Raw genomic sequence first — 18,851 nt, forward strand, 5'->3', positions numbered from 1 at the left:
CCGTCGACAGCTTGACTGGTGGGGACGGTGACATGTCCAGAAGGTCCGGGAACCAGATCTGTCTCAGCCACGCCGGTGCGACGAGGATCATCCTGCACCGGGACCTCTTGAGCTGGTTGACGAGTTGTAGTAGCAATGGCAATGGAGGGAACGCATACAGGAACAGGCCGTCCGAGGGGAATGAGAAAGGATCGCCCATGCTCCTCGGCTGGGGAAACCTGCTGGCGAACCTCTGGCACTTGGAGTTGGTCGCTGTCGCAAACAGGTCGATCTGGGGTTTGCCCCATCGTTGGAAAAGGCGATCCACCTGATCCTGACATAGCTCCCACTCATGGCACGAGCGCAGCTCCCTACTGAGTGAGTCGGCGATGACGTTCTTTATTCCTGCTAGATGGAAGGGCACCAGAAACATCCCCTGGGCGACGGCCCAGTGCCACAGATCCTGGGCCTCCTTGGACAGGGCTGGGGATCTGGTGCCCCCCTGCTTCCGGATGTAGAACATCATGGTGGTGTTGTCGGTGAAGATCCTCACCACCTTGCCCTTGAGGGACGGGAGAAACGTCCTGAGGGCCCAGAACACTGCTCGGAGTTCCAGGATGTTGATGTGGAGCAACCTCTCGTCCAGGAGCCAAAGGCCTCTCGCGTGCAGATCTCCGGTGTGCGCTCCCCACCCTTCCAGGGAGGCGTCCGTCGTCACCGTCTCCTGATGCAGAGGAGTCTGAAAGTTCTTGCCCGCCGCGAGATGCGTGCGGGTGCCCCACCATCGAATTGCTCGGCAGAAAACCTTGTTGAGCGGGATCCTGTCCTCGAAGCTGCCCATCGCTTGTATCCAACGGGCGTCAAGGAACTCTTGTAGAGGACACATCCGTAGCCTGCACAGGCGCACCAGGTAGATGCATGAGGACATAATTCCGAGCAGGGACTTGATGGATCTCAACCTGGCCACGTCCGTGGCCAGCAGGCGCTGCACCTTGCCCAAGATGGCCTTCGTCCTCTCCTCCGACGGTGAGGCCAATCGCGCCACTGTATCGAGCTTGGATCCCAGAAACAGTGCGACCTGCAACGGGAACAGGTGGGATTTCGAGTAATTGATGGAGAATCCCAGATCCGTAAGCAGTTGGACGTTCTCCGCTGTGTGTTCGACGGCGAGTTCTCTTGTCCTTGCACGGATGAGCCAATCGTCCAGGTAGGGGTAGACGTGGATCCCCCGCAGGCGCAGCCACTGGTGCGAGGCACTTGGTAAACACCCTGGGTGCCGACTTCAGCCCGAACGGCAGGGCCTTGAATTGGTAGTGCTGCCCTTGGACTATGAATCTGAGAAACTTTCGATGTCCTTTTAGAATGGGGATGTGAAAGTAAGCATCCTCCAAGTCCAGCGACGATAGGAAGTCGCCCTCCTCCAGCTGTCCCAGCACGTGCTGGAGGGTGACCATCCTGAACTTTTGTGCCTTGATGTATTTGTTTAACGGCCGCAGGTCCAGGATGTGGCGCCAACTGCCTGTCTTCTTTCTGACGAGGAAGAACCTTGAGTTTACTCTGGAGCCCCGGAGCCTCTTTGGGACGAGCTCGATGGCGCCTTTCTTGAGCATCACCCTTACTTCTAACAGCAGTTGAGGGATGTGATTTTCCTTCCTGGCCAAAGGAGGAATGCGGGGGCACTTCCTTTGAAATTCGAGTGTGTGCCCCTGGGCCAGGGCATCCAGCACCCAACGGTCGGTGGAGATGGACTCCCACACTCTGACGAACTTCGTCAGCCGGCCTCCCACCGGGGTGATCCGGTGGGGGCCCGACGCTACGGCCGGTATAGTCCTGCTTGGAGGCAGCCTTGCCACCGACAATGAGATCCTCCTGACTTGCTGCGTCCTCTGTAGGCCTCCTGCGACGAGGATCGGGCCGCCTGGCGGTACGTCGAGGAGCCGCCGCCGGCATTCCGAAAGGGCGGCCGTCATTGCTGGAACACTCCCAAGGCCTGAGCCGTCTCCGTGTCGGTCTTGATGGCCTGAAGTGACTCATCCACTGTTTTTCCAAACAGGTTGTTCCCGTCGAAGGGCATGTCCAAAACTCTGGTTCGCACGTCCTGGTGGAAATCAGTTGCCTTCAGCCATCCCCGCCGTCGAAGGCAAACACTGTTGCCCAACTGTCAGAATCCGGTGTCAGCAATATCCTTGGCCACCGTTATGGCGTGGTCCGACGCCACCTCACCTTCTTGCAGGATCTTCAGGGCCTCCGACCTCTTGTCGTCCGGTAGGAAGTCCAGCAGGGGAGCGATCTTGTACCACAGCTCCTTGTCGTAGTGGGCCAAAATCCCTAGGGCGTTGGCCGCCTTAATTGTCGTTGCCGCAGATGAGATGACTCTTCGTCCCATGCTCCAGCTTCTTTCACTCGCCGTCAGATGGGGAGGTTGAAGTTGAGGATGACGCCCCTGCCGCCTTCTTCTTGGCCGCCGCCGAGACAATTGAATCCGGGGTCGGCTGTGCCCTAATGCACAAAGGGGCGGAATCGGGGACCTAATACTTCTTCTCGTACCGATCCCTCTTGGCAGGCGGCGTGGACGGGTTCTTCAGGAGAGCAAGTCCCTCCTCCCAGATATCGTCAATCAATGGTACCGCGAGGACCGTCTTCCTCTTGGCCTCGCGCCGCTGATAGAGGAAACCTTCCTTCTTCTGTTCCTCAGGGCAGAGCGGAAAAAGCTCGGATGCCCTGGCAATCATGGCGTTGAAGGAGCCAATTTCGTCGGGCGGGGAGGCCCGAGGGAGTGGTGACGGAAGGCACATCCCGTCGTCACCAACGTTGCCGCCCGTCCCCGTCATGGCCGTATCCGTTCCCGTGTCATCCCTAGGATCAGGAGATGAAGGCTGAGCGGGCCGCGAGGGCTTGAAAGGCAGGGGTGAACTCTCCTCCGCTTGTTTGGAGGGCTTCCCGACGGGCCCGGTTCTGCTGGGTCGTCCGTTGGGGTGAGGGGCAATCTCGTCCTTATCTCCGTGCATAAGGTTTGGATTGCCATCAAAATGGCCACCGAGTTGTCCTGAGGCTCAGGCACTGGCTGCGACGGGGCGCGATGATTGCTCCTCCTCCACGGGAGTCTCGTCGGCGCTGCCGTCGCACTCTTTGTCGATCTCCTCGAGGTTCCCCCCGTGGGACCGGACCTCCTCGAACCTCTTGTTGAGGCCCTTCACGACTTCAACCAGCTCCTCCTCAGAGACTGTATCTGTGTCTGACGGCCACCGTCCCCCCCTCTTTTTCCACCGGGGTCTCACGGGGGTCTTATCGATGGGCTGAAAAGAGTATTCCCTCCGTGGCGGCAGGGAAACTCTGGGCCCCGAGGTCGCCACCACTGGGTTAGCCTCCACAGGCTTCGCCAGGGCCGCCGCGACTCCCTCAATAGAGGCCTTCACCGGGTGAATCAAAGCCTTCACCACCTTGGGCGCACTTGAGGCCTTCACCTTGGAGGAGGGGTCACTGCCTCGCTCCCCCTCGGCTGATCCCTTCGAGATCGGTCAGGGCCTCTCCAGAAGCTTAGCCGGGTTCTCGGATTTTCTCTTCCCCGAGCCAGAGCGTTGGCTCGTGGCTGATAGCGTCGGTGAAGGTGTGCCCTGCCTGGCAGCCAAGGAGCCCGACCCTTCGGCGCTCCCGGTGCCCGCGGACTTGCAGTGCTTTGCCTTCTGTTGGGCCCTCTGTCGCCGGTGCGCCCTCACAGGACTTAGAAGACCACTCAGACTTCTTCTTCTCACCTGCTGGACCCTTCTCCAGCCAGCTGGCGAGGCGGGTCAGACGATCCCTCAAAGTCCTTTCCGACAGGTTCTTGCAAAACACACAGTCCTTTTCCACATGAGTCTTGTCTTCGTGAAGGAAGTAGAGACATCTTGAATGCTCATCCTCCTTGAAAACATTCTGTAATCAGCATCCAGGGCAGTTCCTGAACAGCTTGGATCCGGGTGTCGAGCTTCCCTTGTCCTGGGCCATGTCCACGGGGTAGGCCTCAGATCTTCTGGAATCGTCAAAGAAGCATAACTCGACGGGAACCTCGCCCTTGAGCGGCGTAGAAAATTCCGAAATGGGTCCCCGTTGATCGGAAGTAGAAACGGTGGAGCTTGAGGCTCGATTGACCGAAAAAATGAGATTAGACTCTGTGAAAAAGCGCAAAACGCAGTAAAAGCTCGAGAGCTATAGCACGAGGACTCCCAACACTTGAACGTGCGGTAAAAATCTGAGGATGGCTGCCAGGGGAGGGGCTTAGGGAAAGGGCAGTCATTGGCTGGGGGCAGTATGACCCAGAGACCAGTGATTGGTTACTACTAAGAAAGACAGATCAGAAACAAAACTGATACTGATTTTTTCTTTACCGAGGACTCCCAGCCTGACGACGGGGAATATTCATGAGCATGTGAATCCATGCCAGACTCCATGCTGGAGAACATTCAGTCGAAAGAACGTTACCATGGGTAAGTAACTTGTTCTTCAAATGGATTGTGTCCTCCCACGTATTCCTTATCTTTGACAGACTCCCAAAGCAGTAATATATATACAGGAGGAGGGAGTAAAATTTACCTTTTTAAGTATACACAGAGTGCAGTACTGCCTTTCCAAATTTAGATTCTTGGCTAGTGGAGGAATCCAGACTATAACATCTTAACATCTTGTAAAGGTGTGTGCAGACAAGCATGTGGCAGCTCCGCAAATGTCCTTTATTGGAACTCCCCTTTGAGGAGCTGACAAAGATGCGATACCCCTGGTTGAGAGAGCTCTTATATGCTCTGGAGGGTCTTTACCGGCCAATTTATAACACTCAACAATAGTTAGAATAATCCATCTAGAGATGGATTGTTTGGTGATGGCTAGGCCTAATTTATGACCTGTGTAACCCACAAACAATTGGTCAGTTTGTCTCAGTTTTGCTAGTCTGCTAATGTAAAAACTCAAGGCACGTATTGGATTGCGTCTGTGCAGCCTTTCTTCCTCTGTTTCCGGATGTGGAGGAGGGTAAAGGAAGGCAAAGTTATTTTTTGGGTGATATGAAATTTCGAAACAACCTTGGGAAGGAAGTTAGGCTTCACCTGTAATCCAACTTTGTCCTTGTGAAAGACAGTGTGAGGAGGCTTGCAGAATAGAGCCTTGTAGCTCACTCACCCTTCGGGCAGATGTTATAGCCACCAAAAAGATAGTATTGAGGGTAAGAAGTCTTAATGGGCACAAGTGAAGGGGTTCAAAAGGGGTACCCATCAGAAATGTTAAGACCAAATTTAGATCCCACAGGGGGACTTGAAAAGGAGTTTGGGGGGGGAGGGAAACATTAGTTAAGCCCTTTAAAAATGTAATTACCAACAGTATTTTTAAGTAGGAGACTTCTTCAGCAGCGCGCTTGAAGATGGACAGCGCTGCTAGATAGCCTTTTATCGTGCTAATCTGGAGTCACAGATTTGCTAAGTGCAAAAGAAAAGGTAACACCATTGGTGTATTACATGTGAAATGGTCAACCTTTTTAGCTCTACATCAGCTGCAGAACCTGTTCCAACGGCAGCGGTATAAGGATTTGGTTGCTGGCCTTCTGGCCGAAAGCAACAACTTCATTACGTCGTCCGGGAGGTCTCAATCTTTGTATCTCAGCCTCTCAGAAACCATGCGTGAAGGCTGAGAGTCCTTATATCCGGATGGAGAACCTTACCCTCCTCTCGCAAGAGAAGATTTTCTCTTTGTTGAAGACGAATCGGAGGACAAATGGACATGTGTAGAAGGTCCGGGTACCACGTTCTCCTGGCCCAATCTGGGGCAATTAGGATCATGGATTTCCTGAACCTCCTTATTAGGTGAGGAATGATGGGGGTTGGGGGAAATGCGTACAGAAGTTGGAAATTCCCAGTCCACCACGAACACATCTCCTAGAGCTCCTCTCGGGGGGATTCCCTTGAGCAGAATAGGCCGCACTTCCTGTTGACACCGGTTGCGAACAGATCTACTTTAGGGGTTCCCCAAAGGGTGAAGATCTCTTGAAGGACTTCCTGAGCTAGTTCCCACTCGTGGGAGACTGCTCTGCCTGCTCAGAGCGACCGCCGTCGTCTTTTTCTCTCTGGCTAGGTGAACTGCCGACAGAGAGATTCCTTCTTGTATAGCCCAGAACCAGAGCTGCATTGCCTCTCTGCACAGTGGTAGTGACTTTACACCTCCTCTTTTGCTGAGGTAGTACATGGCCACTGTATTGTCCATCATTATCAGGAAATTCTTTCCCAGTAGAGATGGCAGGAAGGCCCTCAGCTCTAAAAGGTTGATGTGTAGTTTGGACTCCGACGACCGCTGATGGTCAAATCAGTGGTATGGACTCCCCACGAGTGAGGTGTCTGTCACTAATGTTATCTCCGGCCATGGTTGCCAAAAAGGTTCTCCTCTCAAGATATTTTACTGACAGGCACAACACTGAAGATCCTGTGAGACACTGTGTTTTGTAGGAGATCTGACATCCTTCCAGAGAACTGTGACCACTGGGTCCTGAGAGCCCATTGGAGAGAGCTAATTCTCAGGCGAGCCTCCAGCACTAGAAAAATGCAGGATGCCATGAGGCCGAGCAACCTCAGAAAATGGAAGGCCGGAAGATGTTACGCATTTTGGAATTTTGTCACCATGTGTAGAATGTCTTGTGCTGGTGGCAAAGCTCTTCCGAGGGATGCATCCTGGACTGCTCCGATAAATTGGAGTCTTTGTGATGGTATCATTTGGGACTTCTTGAAGTTGAGGGAGAAGCCCAGCCTGTGGAGGGAGTGGCAGGAATGGTTTAGATGATCCAGTGCTTGTTCCGGGGAACTGGCCCTAATCAACGAATCGTCCAGGTAGGGGTAGACGTGAATCACCCCTCTCCTTAGACTCGTTGCCACAACTGCCATTAGCTTGGTGAAAACCCTCGGAAGGAGTCTAGCCCAAATGGCAGAACCCGAAACTGATAGTGAGAGTTGCCAATAGCGAAACTCAGGTACTTTCTGTGCTTGTGATGGATTGGCATATGAAATTAAGCATGCTGAAGGATTTGACAAAGGGTAACCAGCTTGCACTTGTCCTTCTTGTGGAACTTGTTCAATTCTCGTCCAAGATGGGTCCAATTCCTCCGTCCTTTTTCGGGAATTAGAAAGTATGGGGAGTACCAACCCTTGTTCCTGTCCGCTACAGGTACCGGTTCTATAGCACCTTTTTCTAGCAGGTCTAACATTTCCTGCATAAGGAGCGGATCTGGAAACTTTAAAGAGTTGTTCCGCGGTGGGTGACTCTGAGGTGTTTGTAGGAAAGGCAGACAGTAACCTTGGGCAATTGTCTCCAATGCCCAAGCATCTGAAGTAATAGCCTGCCATTCTGTCAGATGCTGAGTTAATCTGCCTCCTACTGCTGTCTTGTGATGTAAGACCTCAGAGAGGTTTTGGGGCAGCTGACGCAGATGCTGAGGGTAAAGCAGCACCTGCTGTTGCGGTCTTAGCACCTTTACCCCACCCACCACGGGGTAATTGTCTCTGGCCTCTTTGAGCCGGCTGTCCTCTGCCTTTACCGTATGCAGAGTAATAGCGAAAGGACCTACCCCTCCAGGATGCACCTGTGGGGCAGTTTGGAGTTTGTCTTATCGCAGCTCCAAGGGATTTGGCTGCCACCTTGGAAGTTTGCAACTTCTCCAAACTGTCATCAGCTTTCTTACCAAATAGATGAGTGCCCTCAAAGGGAATATTCAGAAGCCTGGACTGTACATCTGGGACAAATGCCGACTTCCGCAACCACGCAAATCTGTGGATTGTTGTACTAGCTGCCATGGCTCTGCTGATGCTGTCAGGTTTTGAGGGATTCGCACATAGGGTTCTTCCCATACTTGATAAGGTTCAAGAAACTGTCCCTTTGTTCCCCCTCAGGGATATGGTCAGCAGCCATTGAAATACAATCTGAATGGGTGTGCGTAAACCCCGCCAGCAGGCATGTGGCATTAGCAGAATTTAACGCCATGCTGCATGCTCACAAAACTTTCTTGTCCATGGCATCAAACTTCTTGTCATCACGATCCTGCGGAATTGCAGGATATGCATGTTGCTTTCCAGAAGAAGTTGCAGCCTGTACAACTACAACTAGGCTTTCTGGTGTTGGGTGCTTTGATAGGTAATGAGGATGTGCAGCTGATACTCTATATTTAGCTGTCAATCTTTTGCTAACTGCAGGCATTGTGAAAGGGGACAATAGGATCCTTCTGTGGACCCTTGTCAAGTATGTCCGTTAGGTCATCTTGTTCGAACACAGGTGTGGCCTAGACCACCCCATGTACTCCATCACTCTAGTCCTAAGCATTCTGTAATTGCTTTCTGCAGGATCGCCTGGCTCAGGTCTACCGAAGTCAACTTCCGGGGAAGTATCAATCCCACTTGCTTCATGTAGGGAATCCTGCAAATGTTTTATTCTGGACTCTGAGACCAATTCGTCTAGGACAAAAGGCCTTCCATACTCCAGACCAAAGGGTCTTTCCTCATCAGATGATTCTCCTGCCTCATAAATTGAGGATATAGTGTTGAAGTAAACTGAACGAGATTGTGGTATATAACTTTTTTCAAATGAAGTAGGAGTTATGGATGTCACTATTGGTGCAGAAAAAGTAGAAATCGTCGACGATTTATTATTTATTTATTTGTATTTTTAAAGCGCACATCAGCCCAGGGGCATCATGGCGCTGTTACATATAAAAACATAGCTGGGTGCAACGGCTTCGATGAAATTGTTATTGGCTTCGAAGTCATGAATGAAATGCCTGGAGTGTGACTGACTGGAATGTGGAGTGTATGAGATTCCACCCAGGGCAGTTGGTGATTATGTAGCCTGGGTGGTGGGATCCAGTGGGCTTCCCTAGCACTGTACTTCCTATCTCCTTGTTATGTAACGTGATTAAAGTAACCCGAAGATCACAGCTGGCTACCAGAGTATCCTTTATAAGTACCCTGAATACTGGTCATAACAATTGGGTTTCGTCACAAGGAGATAGGACGTACAGTACTAGGGAAGCCCACTGGCTCGCACAACCAAGGCTATATCATCACCAACTGCCCTGGGTGGAATCTCATACACTGAGCATTCCAGTCAGTCACACTCCAGGCATTCCATTAATGACCTCACACCTACAGACACACAGCATGCATTCAGAGAGCAGTATTAAGCAAGAAGGTAAACATAGAATAGGAATACCATTCCTAACACCTCCCTGCCTTCCACCTAACCAGACACACAACAAGCTTGTAGTTACAAAACTCGTCTAGAGGATGTAATGGCTATTAAGAATGCCACTTTCCAGGCCACAAACTTGATGTGTGCTGTTGACAGAGGTTCGAAAGAAGTTTTCATAAGACCGGCCAGGATGAGATTCAGGCTCCATACCGGTGGAAACTTTTTCTTTGGAGGAAAAGTACGCAAGAGACCTTTTAATAAGTGCCTGAGTAGCCTGTCGCTGTAGAGAAGAGGAGATCCTCTTTTCCTTGCGAATCTACAAATTGCCGCCGGGTGCCCCTTTATAGACTAGACCGCTAGACATTCTTTTGTTAGTTTGAGAAGGTAGGGAAGAACCTGTTGAGGTTTTATGGCCAGTGGTTGCAAGTTGGACTGCTGTGCACACCATGTACCAAACCTTTTCCATTTGTGGTTGTAGGAAATGTTCGTGGACAGAGTCCTAGCCGCCGCTAGAATGCGCTGGCAGTCTTGAGGGATGTTTAAGTGGCCGAATTTGGCATGGTCAGGAGCCACGCTGTTCATTTGAGGGAGCCCGGGTCGTGTCGCAGAATCAATCAGTCGGTCTGCGATAGAAGATTGGTGTGTGATCCTAGATGGATTGGACTATCCGCTACCAGTTGAAGGAGGTCCGAGAACCAGGTGTGCCTGGGCCAGTGCGGGGCTACCAGGATTATCCTGCAGTGATATTTGCGTATCATCTGGATTGTTTTCCTGATGAGGAAATGGAGGGAACACATATGCGAACATTACGGTCCATGGGAACGATAATACGTCCCCTTGCGAGTCGGACGAGGGACCCTGCTCGCGAATCTCTTGCACTGCTTCTTGAACTGAGTGGCGAAGAGGTCCAGATGAGGATGACCCCATGTTGGGAAGATTTTGGATATTTGGTTATTGTGTAGTTGCCATTCGTGGGTGGGACTGCGACAAATCCCTGCTGAGGGTATCCGCTTGTTTGTTTTGTATCCGCAGCAGGTGGGAGACTTTGAGGACTCGAACCACTGAATTCTTAATTAGCGGGAGGAAGGATTTTAGAGCCCAATGTACTGCCCGCAGTGCCAACACTAAGGCATAAATTAGTCTTGCAAAATTGATTAGTGGAGACTGCTAAATAAAAATATTTTGATTAGCAATTCAACGTATATGATTAGCAAATTTGTATAGCCTTACTTTCAATCATGACCAATGCAAAACATGTGCCCCATGTATGGGATTCCTTGCATTTTTCTCTCCTGAGAGAAATTCACGTTCGAAAAAAGGCATATTTCTTCAACCTTTTTCTCCATCTGGAGCAACCACATACATATACGGTCCCGTTTACGACCATGGAGACTTCTGGACCAAAGAAGTCCTTATTCAGGCCTTGTGACGCCTGTAGCCTAAAAAATGTGTACGAGGGCGACAGACATGCAGATTGTCTTTACTGTCTCTACTCTAACCAAACTGCGGAGGAATGTGACATCTGCCTGGGGTTTTCTCAAAAAACACTCAAGGATAGAAACCATGGGCTAATTTGTTGGCTCAATGAAGGAGCATACCTCGTGTCAGAAGTAGTTTTGTCAAGGAGCGGGAGAGCTTCCACTCCCTCTGACAAGAGGTCACCATCACGTCAGAGATCCAAGTTTGAAGACTGTTGGCGAAAAAAACACAAAACAGCTGAGCCAAAATCCTCCATGAGCCACGATAAGGCCAAACACTACTCTCCTGCTAAAAAAACACCAGGCAGTGGAGAGGGGTCCCATACTGGGTCTAAACACAAGGTCTCGTCGACAAAGACTCATCAGAAAAAACTATGGATAGAGGCTCTCGCCTGTCAACAAACCCCATGTCCAACTCGTCGAGAAGGTCCTCTCTGACGACAGACAAACATAGATCCAAGTCGGCCTAGTATTTGTCGTCTGCAAATAAGAAACATAATTCGTCCTCGAGTCTTGCAAATCATCCTCGAAACGCCCGCCGACAACCAAATCGTCATCAACTCCGACGACGACATCGGCGACGACAACAGGACCTCACTCGTCGACGACCCAAACACACAAATCGGCCGGGAGTAAGCCTACGCAGCCTTCAACCCAGTCGACCACTGTCACGCCGGAGACCACAAAGTTACCTATACAGGACAATATATCTCTCCTGTACGACTGTTAGGTTACTCACTGGACCCCCCCCCCCTTTGTTTCAGAGAGGTTAGTGTATCTTACTTTCTATACATCTTTGCCTAGTAAATTTGAATATAGAAGCTGAGAGCAATTACTAAATAGATTTCCATTTCCATTACCCTGTAGGGTCCGTTGTATGAATACAATTATGAATAGGAACAGTGAAGTCCATACCCTGAAGATGGTTCTGTGAACCGAAACGCACACTCAAAAGGGACTTTTTCTGGAAACATATGTTGATTGGATCGACTGATTTATGAAGTGACAACTTGTTTATACTTGGAAGTGATTTGCACCATGCCTGTTGTTGTAAGGCATTTCCTGTGTTGAAAATGTTCTGTGTCCTGTATGTAACATTGACAAAATGTGCTCTGTGTGTGAATATAGGACATTTTGCAAATCTGATTTCCCCACTTCAAATTACTTTTGGACTTGAATAATTAAAATCCAAGAGTTACCTCTACGGTCTAGGTTCTGGTCTACCTATATATTTGATATTGATTTGTGATGCTTTATTTTGAATGTTGTATAACTAGTAGCCATTTGATTCAAGTTAAGAAGAGATTAAGTTACGTTTGAATTCAAATGTCCGCCAATTCGGCGAAACAATTTATGGAAAGCATTAATGTGTAAATGGGGATTGTAGTCCCCTAGGAGTGCATCTGGGCTTGCTGTGTAGCAATACACAGCTCTGGTTCTGTACATTAGATCGGAACAAATTAAGTTTCTCGCATAGTTACGTTCGACAGCACACATACATAAACTCCCCAAAGGATGCATGCTCAAGGTGTGTAGGGTGGCTGACATTTGCACATATACAATGATGTGTATGAGGGATATATGTTAGACCCGCCTAACACAGATACCCTCTGTATTCCCCGATCAGATAACACTGACCACAGACCATCCGTGATTCACACAGGAGTTTTTCAGTTCGTGGGAACCCCTTTACCGCATATAAAGAATAGACGTATTATCCGCCCCTTACCCACTGCTGCCATGCTGAGTGGGAGTAGAACGCTGGAGTTAAACACTTTACCCACAAACTGAGGGTAAGTGATGACTGATGTTACATTGGCCTTTTCAACGGCAGTCAGTTATGTCTGGGTATGAGTCTAAACCATAAATACTATATGTTTACAGGGTCAATGAAGATGCCCTGAAGAAGGCAACTAAACTCAGAAGCATGATCGCCGGAATGTGCCTGATCAGGGATTTCCATGAAATACCTAGAACATCCCCAAAGATCTCTCTGATGTTACCCACACATTGGCAGATAGGGTCTGCCTCGGAAGGAAGCCACCCCAACCGTTGGGTGAGTGGTCCAGGGGGCCCCTCTTCCGGAACAAACTACTCCAGGGGAAAAAGCTGACAGGCATAAAATAAAAAACCTATCCAGGCTGAGGCTGCGGTGCTCCCAAGAAGCTGTAGACGCTTGATGACGCTGGCGATGGAATGCCAGTGCAAAGCCGGAATGCAACTGGGTAATGACTAAAGAAGCACTTGTTGCTAAGTCTGGATAAAAGCACCAGGGAAAAAAAAGAGCAGAAAGGAGAGCTGGGGTGTAAAGGAGGGAAACCAGGGAATACTGCCAAATGCTGCACTGGGAAAGAGGAAAAAAAAGAAGGAAAAAATAAAGGGAGGCAATGGGAAGGAGGGAGAAACACTGAGGAAGCAGACGAAAAGGGGGTGACAGCACGAGCGTGCACAGAGAGAAAACTAGCAGCGTACCAACCCGAAAGCCTAACGCGAGTGGTTTGTAACGCGTAGGCTTCCTGGTTGGTGTGACGGAAAAGGCTTCCGACGGCGGCAAGCCGCGCGCGAAAAGACTAGACCGTCACTGAAAGATGCGTGGAAGCGTGACGGGGAAGTTAATGGCTGCCAAAGCCCCACCGACTCCACACACGCCAGTTACCGCGGTGTGTGACAATCCTGAATGTGGAAAAGGGAGCTTGAGATTGCTCGAGTCTTTTACTTTAAAAAACTATTTTGAGTTTGAATATTGCTACACTATATTACGGTGTTGAATGTGAGAGCAAGCATAGGTTGTGACACAGACATTTTGGATTTTGCACTTTTTGACACTGATGTACATCTATTCTGATATTTTAATAAAGATTTTTGAAACTGTTATATGTGTTGTCTGTGTCATCGCTTGATACCATGCCTCTCTCACACTATCCAGTTACCACCTGACACTCTCCCCTACTTTTCTTCAGCTAGAAACCTCAGCGTCATTTATGACCCTTCTCACACCTTCTCTACTTCCATCTCCAAAACTGGAACAGCAGCTCGCCTCAACCTCCTAAATATTAGAAAACAGGCATCTCCTTCCTTTCAACACTGCCAACCACTCTTGTCTTCTCTAAACTGGCCTACTATGTCAGCATACTCTTTGGTCTCCCCAACCAAGCTTTCTGTCCTCTCAACAAAATCATTATCTCCGCTACCAGGACTCTCTTTGAACTCCCTCACTTCACACCTACTACCTTGTACGGTCACCAGGCTGCATGGCTGACGAAACAAGACAGGGCCATATTTAAAATTCGTCTCCTGGTTCACAAATCTATACACGGTAAGGCACCACTCCATCTATTGTCTAATATCCAACTCTACGAGCCTTCTCGTAGTATCCGCTATGCCTCCTCAACTACCCTTGGAGCGCATCGCTGTCCCACTACTTTCTCTCGGTTCTGCTCCTTCTCTCTTCTTGCTTCACTTGCATGGAATTCTCTTCCTTCAGACATCCGGGAAACAGTCCACACAGATTTGTTCAAAACCAAACTAAAAGCCTACCTCCTCCCCTCTGAATTACCCTCTTAACCTACCACTCATCTTCCTACTAGCTAACATTTGTCCCTCACTTCCTCTGCCTCCACTCTAGCACTTCAACCATCATGGTAACATCCTGAGCACAGCTGGCCATACCGCCTACCTGCACTTAAAAACGTCCACTGTTCATTATCGTTAATCTGTGTATGTCTACTTATGTATTGTCCCCTCCTCAAACTGATGGGAATGTCCCTCAATCTCACCCCATTGTAAGAAGCTCACTGCTTCTGGACAAATCTGATTTCTTATCTATTGTATGTTCTTGTGTGATCAAAAGAGCATTGTTCCTCCTGTATATAAATTAATACACAGAATAAGGAGAAGGTGGTAAACAAGAACAGCAGAAAGAGGGAGGTGGCAAAAAGCGGAGCGAAGGGAGAATAGCGGGATTATATCTGAGTAATGGCTGGAGGGGATAACGGAAGGAGAGAGATGGCATAAACTGAGGAGGTGGTTGGAGGAAATATCAGGTGGAAGGTGGAGAGCATTGAGGAGGACGAAACTCAGGAAGGAGCTTAAGACGAAACAGGTGGAGAGGAGAGAGACAATGCATGTAACCCTCCTGAAAGCATGCAACTAAGGAGGGGGTGGAGGTAAGAGCATGCAGTACAGTTATGAGGAGGTCCGGGAGAAGGTGAAGGAGAGGGGCAATGGACAATGGAAGACAGGAGGTACAGAAGAGATTGCCTTCGGTACAAGGCCACTGTGACTAGCTGAGGATGTAGTTGAGCCTGGTGTGTTGGGAGACAACAAACCAGAGCCAGGGAGGAGGAGAGTGCCACCCGGCTCAAGTTTTAGAAAAGCTTATCTGGACAGAGTGATGGGTGGAAGTTTTGGGGCCTGTCACCATACAAACTCCTCTTTGATCTAGCTGTTGCGCAAACTCAGATGGCTCGGTTCCTGGTGGAAGTTCTGGGGCTCAGTTTGATGGCATCCAGTCACAAATTCTACGTTTATCCTGGCCTACCAAGTTATGCACTTTTGGCCCGAGACCCAGGCAAGGATTCTTCCAGGAGTCCAGGACTAGTAGCAGAAGATCTGATTCAACAAAACAAAGAGTCATGAAAGAAGCATGGGGACACTTAACTACCCCAAGAATGAGTCTTTGAGACATGTGCTTGGTAAAGGGATTTCTCCCCCTCTTGAAGTGAGGACTACAAGATAACCCAGATATATTATTAAATCCAGAGTAGGTTACAGACTGCTTTTTGTTGTTTTGTTACATTCCAGGCCAAGATAGGTTCTACATTCTAAGTTGGTCCTCCCATGGTAAAGAAAGTGGAGGAATGGGAAAGGCGAGGAGGAGGAAAGCCCAAAGACTTATCATCTGAATCTCCTGGAATTATGAAGTGTAAAATTAAACAGATCCATAATGAAATTCCCCTAAAAAAACGTTATTTCTCTTTTATTTTTTATTCTGTTTGGTGCTGATCTCACTCAGTTTCGTGACACGACCAGCAGTAGGTATTGCTACATATTGAGATCTACACAGCAGGGGAAAAAGGAGACAAATGGGCAGCTTTACATATAAAACAAAAAAGTGACACGTTTCTTTTAAGGCAGCCAAAAGTGGAATCCGTAGGAAAAAAGAAAAACAAAAATGAATGGGATATTGGTTCGAATTTTGGCTGAACGAAAACTTCGAACAGCCGACATTTTCGTATTCCATTATAGTGAACAAGGGGAGCAGGGTTTGCGGGAGTGTCCATTACACCCTTGTTCACTACAATAACATCGAGGATTGATGGGTGTCCCCCGCTCCGTAAAAAAGAACGTTTAAAAAAAAAAAAGAATTTAAAAAAAGGACCATGCTGCACCGGTTCCAATGCATGTAAGTGAAGGGAACCAGAGTCGTTTAGGGATGGAGGAGTAGGCGGCACACAGTGAAGAATGTCACCAAAAGGTAAGTAAGGGGATCAGGGTTACCAGAAATGTCGGCCGGAGAAATAACTGAAAGTCATTTTCGTTCAAATTACATTTGTTTTTTTCTCCCTCAGACATTTCTAATTCGATTAAATCATGGACAACCGCCAATAGTTATTGGATCTCATTATTCATTTTACTGGCAGAAGCAGTTCTTTTTACAACCTTGTGAGGAGGATATCTGAACACTTCTCACCTTCTCTGATATAGATCTCTTCAATAATACCTTATTAATAGCAGATGTGTTTCCTATACTCAACATCATTTACCTAAATCGATCTTTTGAGGATTTGTTTTGGTGCAGTTGGGAATTATCCCATTTTCTCCACACTCTATTTCCCTGTATGCAAAGTATGCTTTATGTTTTGGTTGACTTCCTAGCAGCAACACCATACAAGAGCGCCCCATTTGACAACACAATATCACACTGCAGGCTCAAAGACAAGGAAGGGATCAGGCACAAGGAATAGTTTGAAAGGGCCAAAGCCCACTTTGAGATGTCTCCTGAGGGTTTGTCCGCTCAGAAAAGCCCACATTGGTAGCTTCTGAAACTCCCAGCTCCACGAAATCAGGTTCTGACACCTCCGTGGGTTCCTCAAAGCACCACCAACCACAACACCAGCATCTTAAGAACCAGTCGACATGCAGCAACATAACATTAAAGAGTATGTTAAAGAGCACATTGGTAGTTGGTTCTCCGTCAGTCCATCGACCTAGAACCCATTACTGTTGACAGCATCCCACCAAGTCTCTCCATTTATCATCAAAGAGTAATGAAACATCCACAAAGGACGAGCATATATGCTATCACAATTATAAATTAAATATTGGTAGAATAATAGGACTGGTACTTACTTGTACTCCATGCAATCAGATATGTTTTGTTCTTAACCTTACCATAAGTCCAATATAATAGAGGTGCTAAGCACCTTGGGCACAACTCTATTTATTGATGCCATTTATGGTAATGCAAAATATTGATTGAAATTATATTAATGATGTTCTTTCTGAATTCCTAAATGGAAAATCCAAATGAACCCCAAATATCAATGAGAGCAAGCTACAATTGGAAAGGTCCTGCTTTGCAAGCGCAAAAAGAAGAGACTTAATACATATACTCCACAGAACATAAGAACATAATGGCAAGCAGTGTGATGATGCTAGACCCATCACATTAAGAAATTACTTTTCAAATACATCAAGGGGGATGAGAAATGAGAGTACATGGGATCCCATAAAGTGGCAAGAGCTTCAATGGGACCTAAAAATATACAATACCATGTAATATATGGTTATTATTACTACTACCCACCTACATATAAACATTATTTGTGATTAGAGCCTATATTAAATTAAAAAACAATCTCATTACCTCGGTCATCCTGGCATCGAGGAACACCTTGTCTCTGTCGATTTGATGCATTTACAATTTCATCTTTTCTGCGTGCTTGCACTATGTGAATTGCCTCCAGTTGCCTATCAAGGGCTGTACAGATATTGGCATGTAGAGGAGAGCTTCGGACACGCTCCATTTTTCCCAGTAATGTCACAACCTTTAAGAAGAATACAGCATATATTCTAAGAAGAGAATACAGCATTAATGAACATGTAGTGGCATAATCAGAGTAAAGGAACATCTCTGGAAAAAACAACCCATTGCCAACACCTACAAAAAACAATCATCACCACCAAAGCCAGCATATACAACACCAGGATACATGAGGCATGCACTAACAAAAGTGCTCTTCAAAATCCTTAAGGAGTTGGAAGCCCCTGCCCACCATATCACTAGCTTCCTTCAAGACAAAGCCTGGTGTTTCCCTGTACAAATGGCCTTGGCGAACAAAACCCATAACCTTAGGAACAAAACAATCCTCAAAAAAACTCTGCTCTATGCTCCTGAGCATGCCCTCCCCTCCCACCTGACCTCCACAGCCCCGTTCCTCCTTTCCACTTCACTCCCATTTTCTCTGATGTACTCACCACCACCCAACGCCTCAAAGCCTATAACTGCTCAAGCGACATTTGCCCGGCCCATATCAAGATGTGCACTGATTCCCTCGCCCCCACCATTGCCAAATGCATTAATGCCTCCTTTATTTTTATTTTTTTCATTTTATAAAGCGCACAGTTATATCACAAACCTTTGCTTTTCACAAAATCCTGGATTTACAAAGCCAAGAGACAAATTAAAGTTCCCAATAAACCCTTCCCAGTTCTTTCCAGAGCCAGAGCATTTTCACAGTTCACATGCTTACCATGGCCCTTTCTCCTTCTGGCCATCATTCACACTTGTTCTTACTTCATTAAAATCCTCTCTTGGCTTATAGTTATTGCCCTTCCCAGCCAGCCATAGGATGGACTTTCTAGGATGGTTTAATCACAACCTCATGACACTCCGACTTGGCTTAGGCCGATAGTTTCCACAGAGACGCTTCTTTAAGGCTGAAGATCCCATTCAGGAATGATCCCAGCGCTCTTGTAGCTGCGTTTGTTCGTCCACCATAGAGAACTTCCCACCAGGAGTCGGCATTCAGGCCGTGAACTTTGTTCAACCTTTCCAGTAAAATGTTGGTTCTCTCCTTATTCAGTTTAGGGCAAAATATGAGGTGTCGCAAGGTTTCAGTTTTCTGTTGTCGTCTTTTACCAATCCATATTTGAACAACACTTAGTTTGTACTTAGTATATTTAGTCAAAATCTTAGGATCAGTT

General features: G+C 47.9%; 1 protein-coding gene across 1 annotated transcript in view; it reads right to left on the reverse strand.

Moving 5' to 3' along the window:
- Positions 1-18,851, reverse strand: part of MEIOC (meiosis specific with coiled-coil domain) — an 837,366-nt gene that overhangs the window by 187,907 nt on the left and 630,608 nt on the right. Inside the window, exon 6 of the mRNA XM_069632830.1 lies at positions 17,512-17,692. Within this exon, the coding sequence (XP_069488931.1) occupies positions 17,512-17,692 (181 nt within the window). The remainder of the gene's footprint in view (positions 1-17,511; positions 17,693-18,851) is intronic.

The sequence above is a fragment of the Ambystoma mexicanum genome, chromosome 13 (genome assembly GCF_040938575.1).
Source record: "Ambystoma mexicanum isolate Mex_15411 chromosome 13, UKY_AmexF1_1, whole genome shotgun sequence".
In the NCBI taxonomy this organism is placed as follows: Eukaryota; Metazoa; Chordata; class Amphibia; order Caudata; family Ambystomatidae; genus Ambystoma; species Ambystoma mexicanum.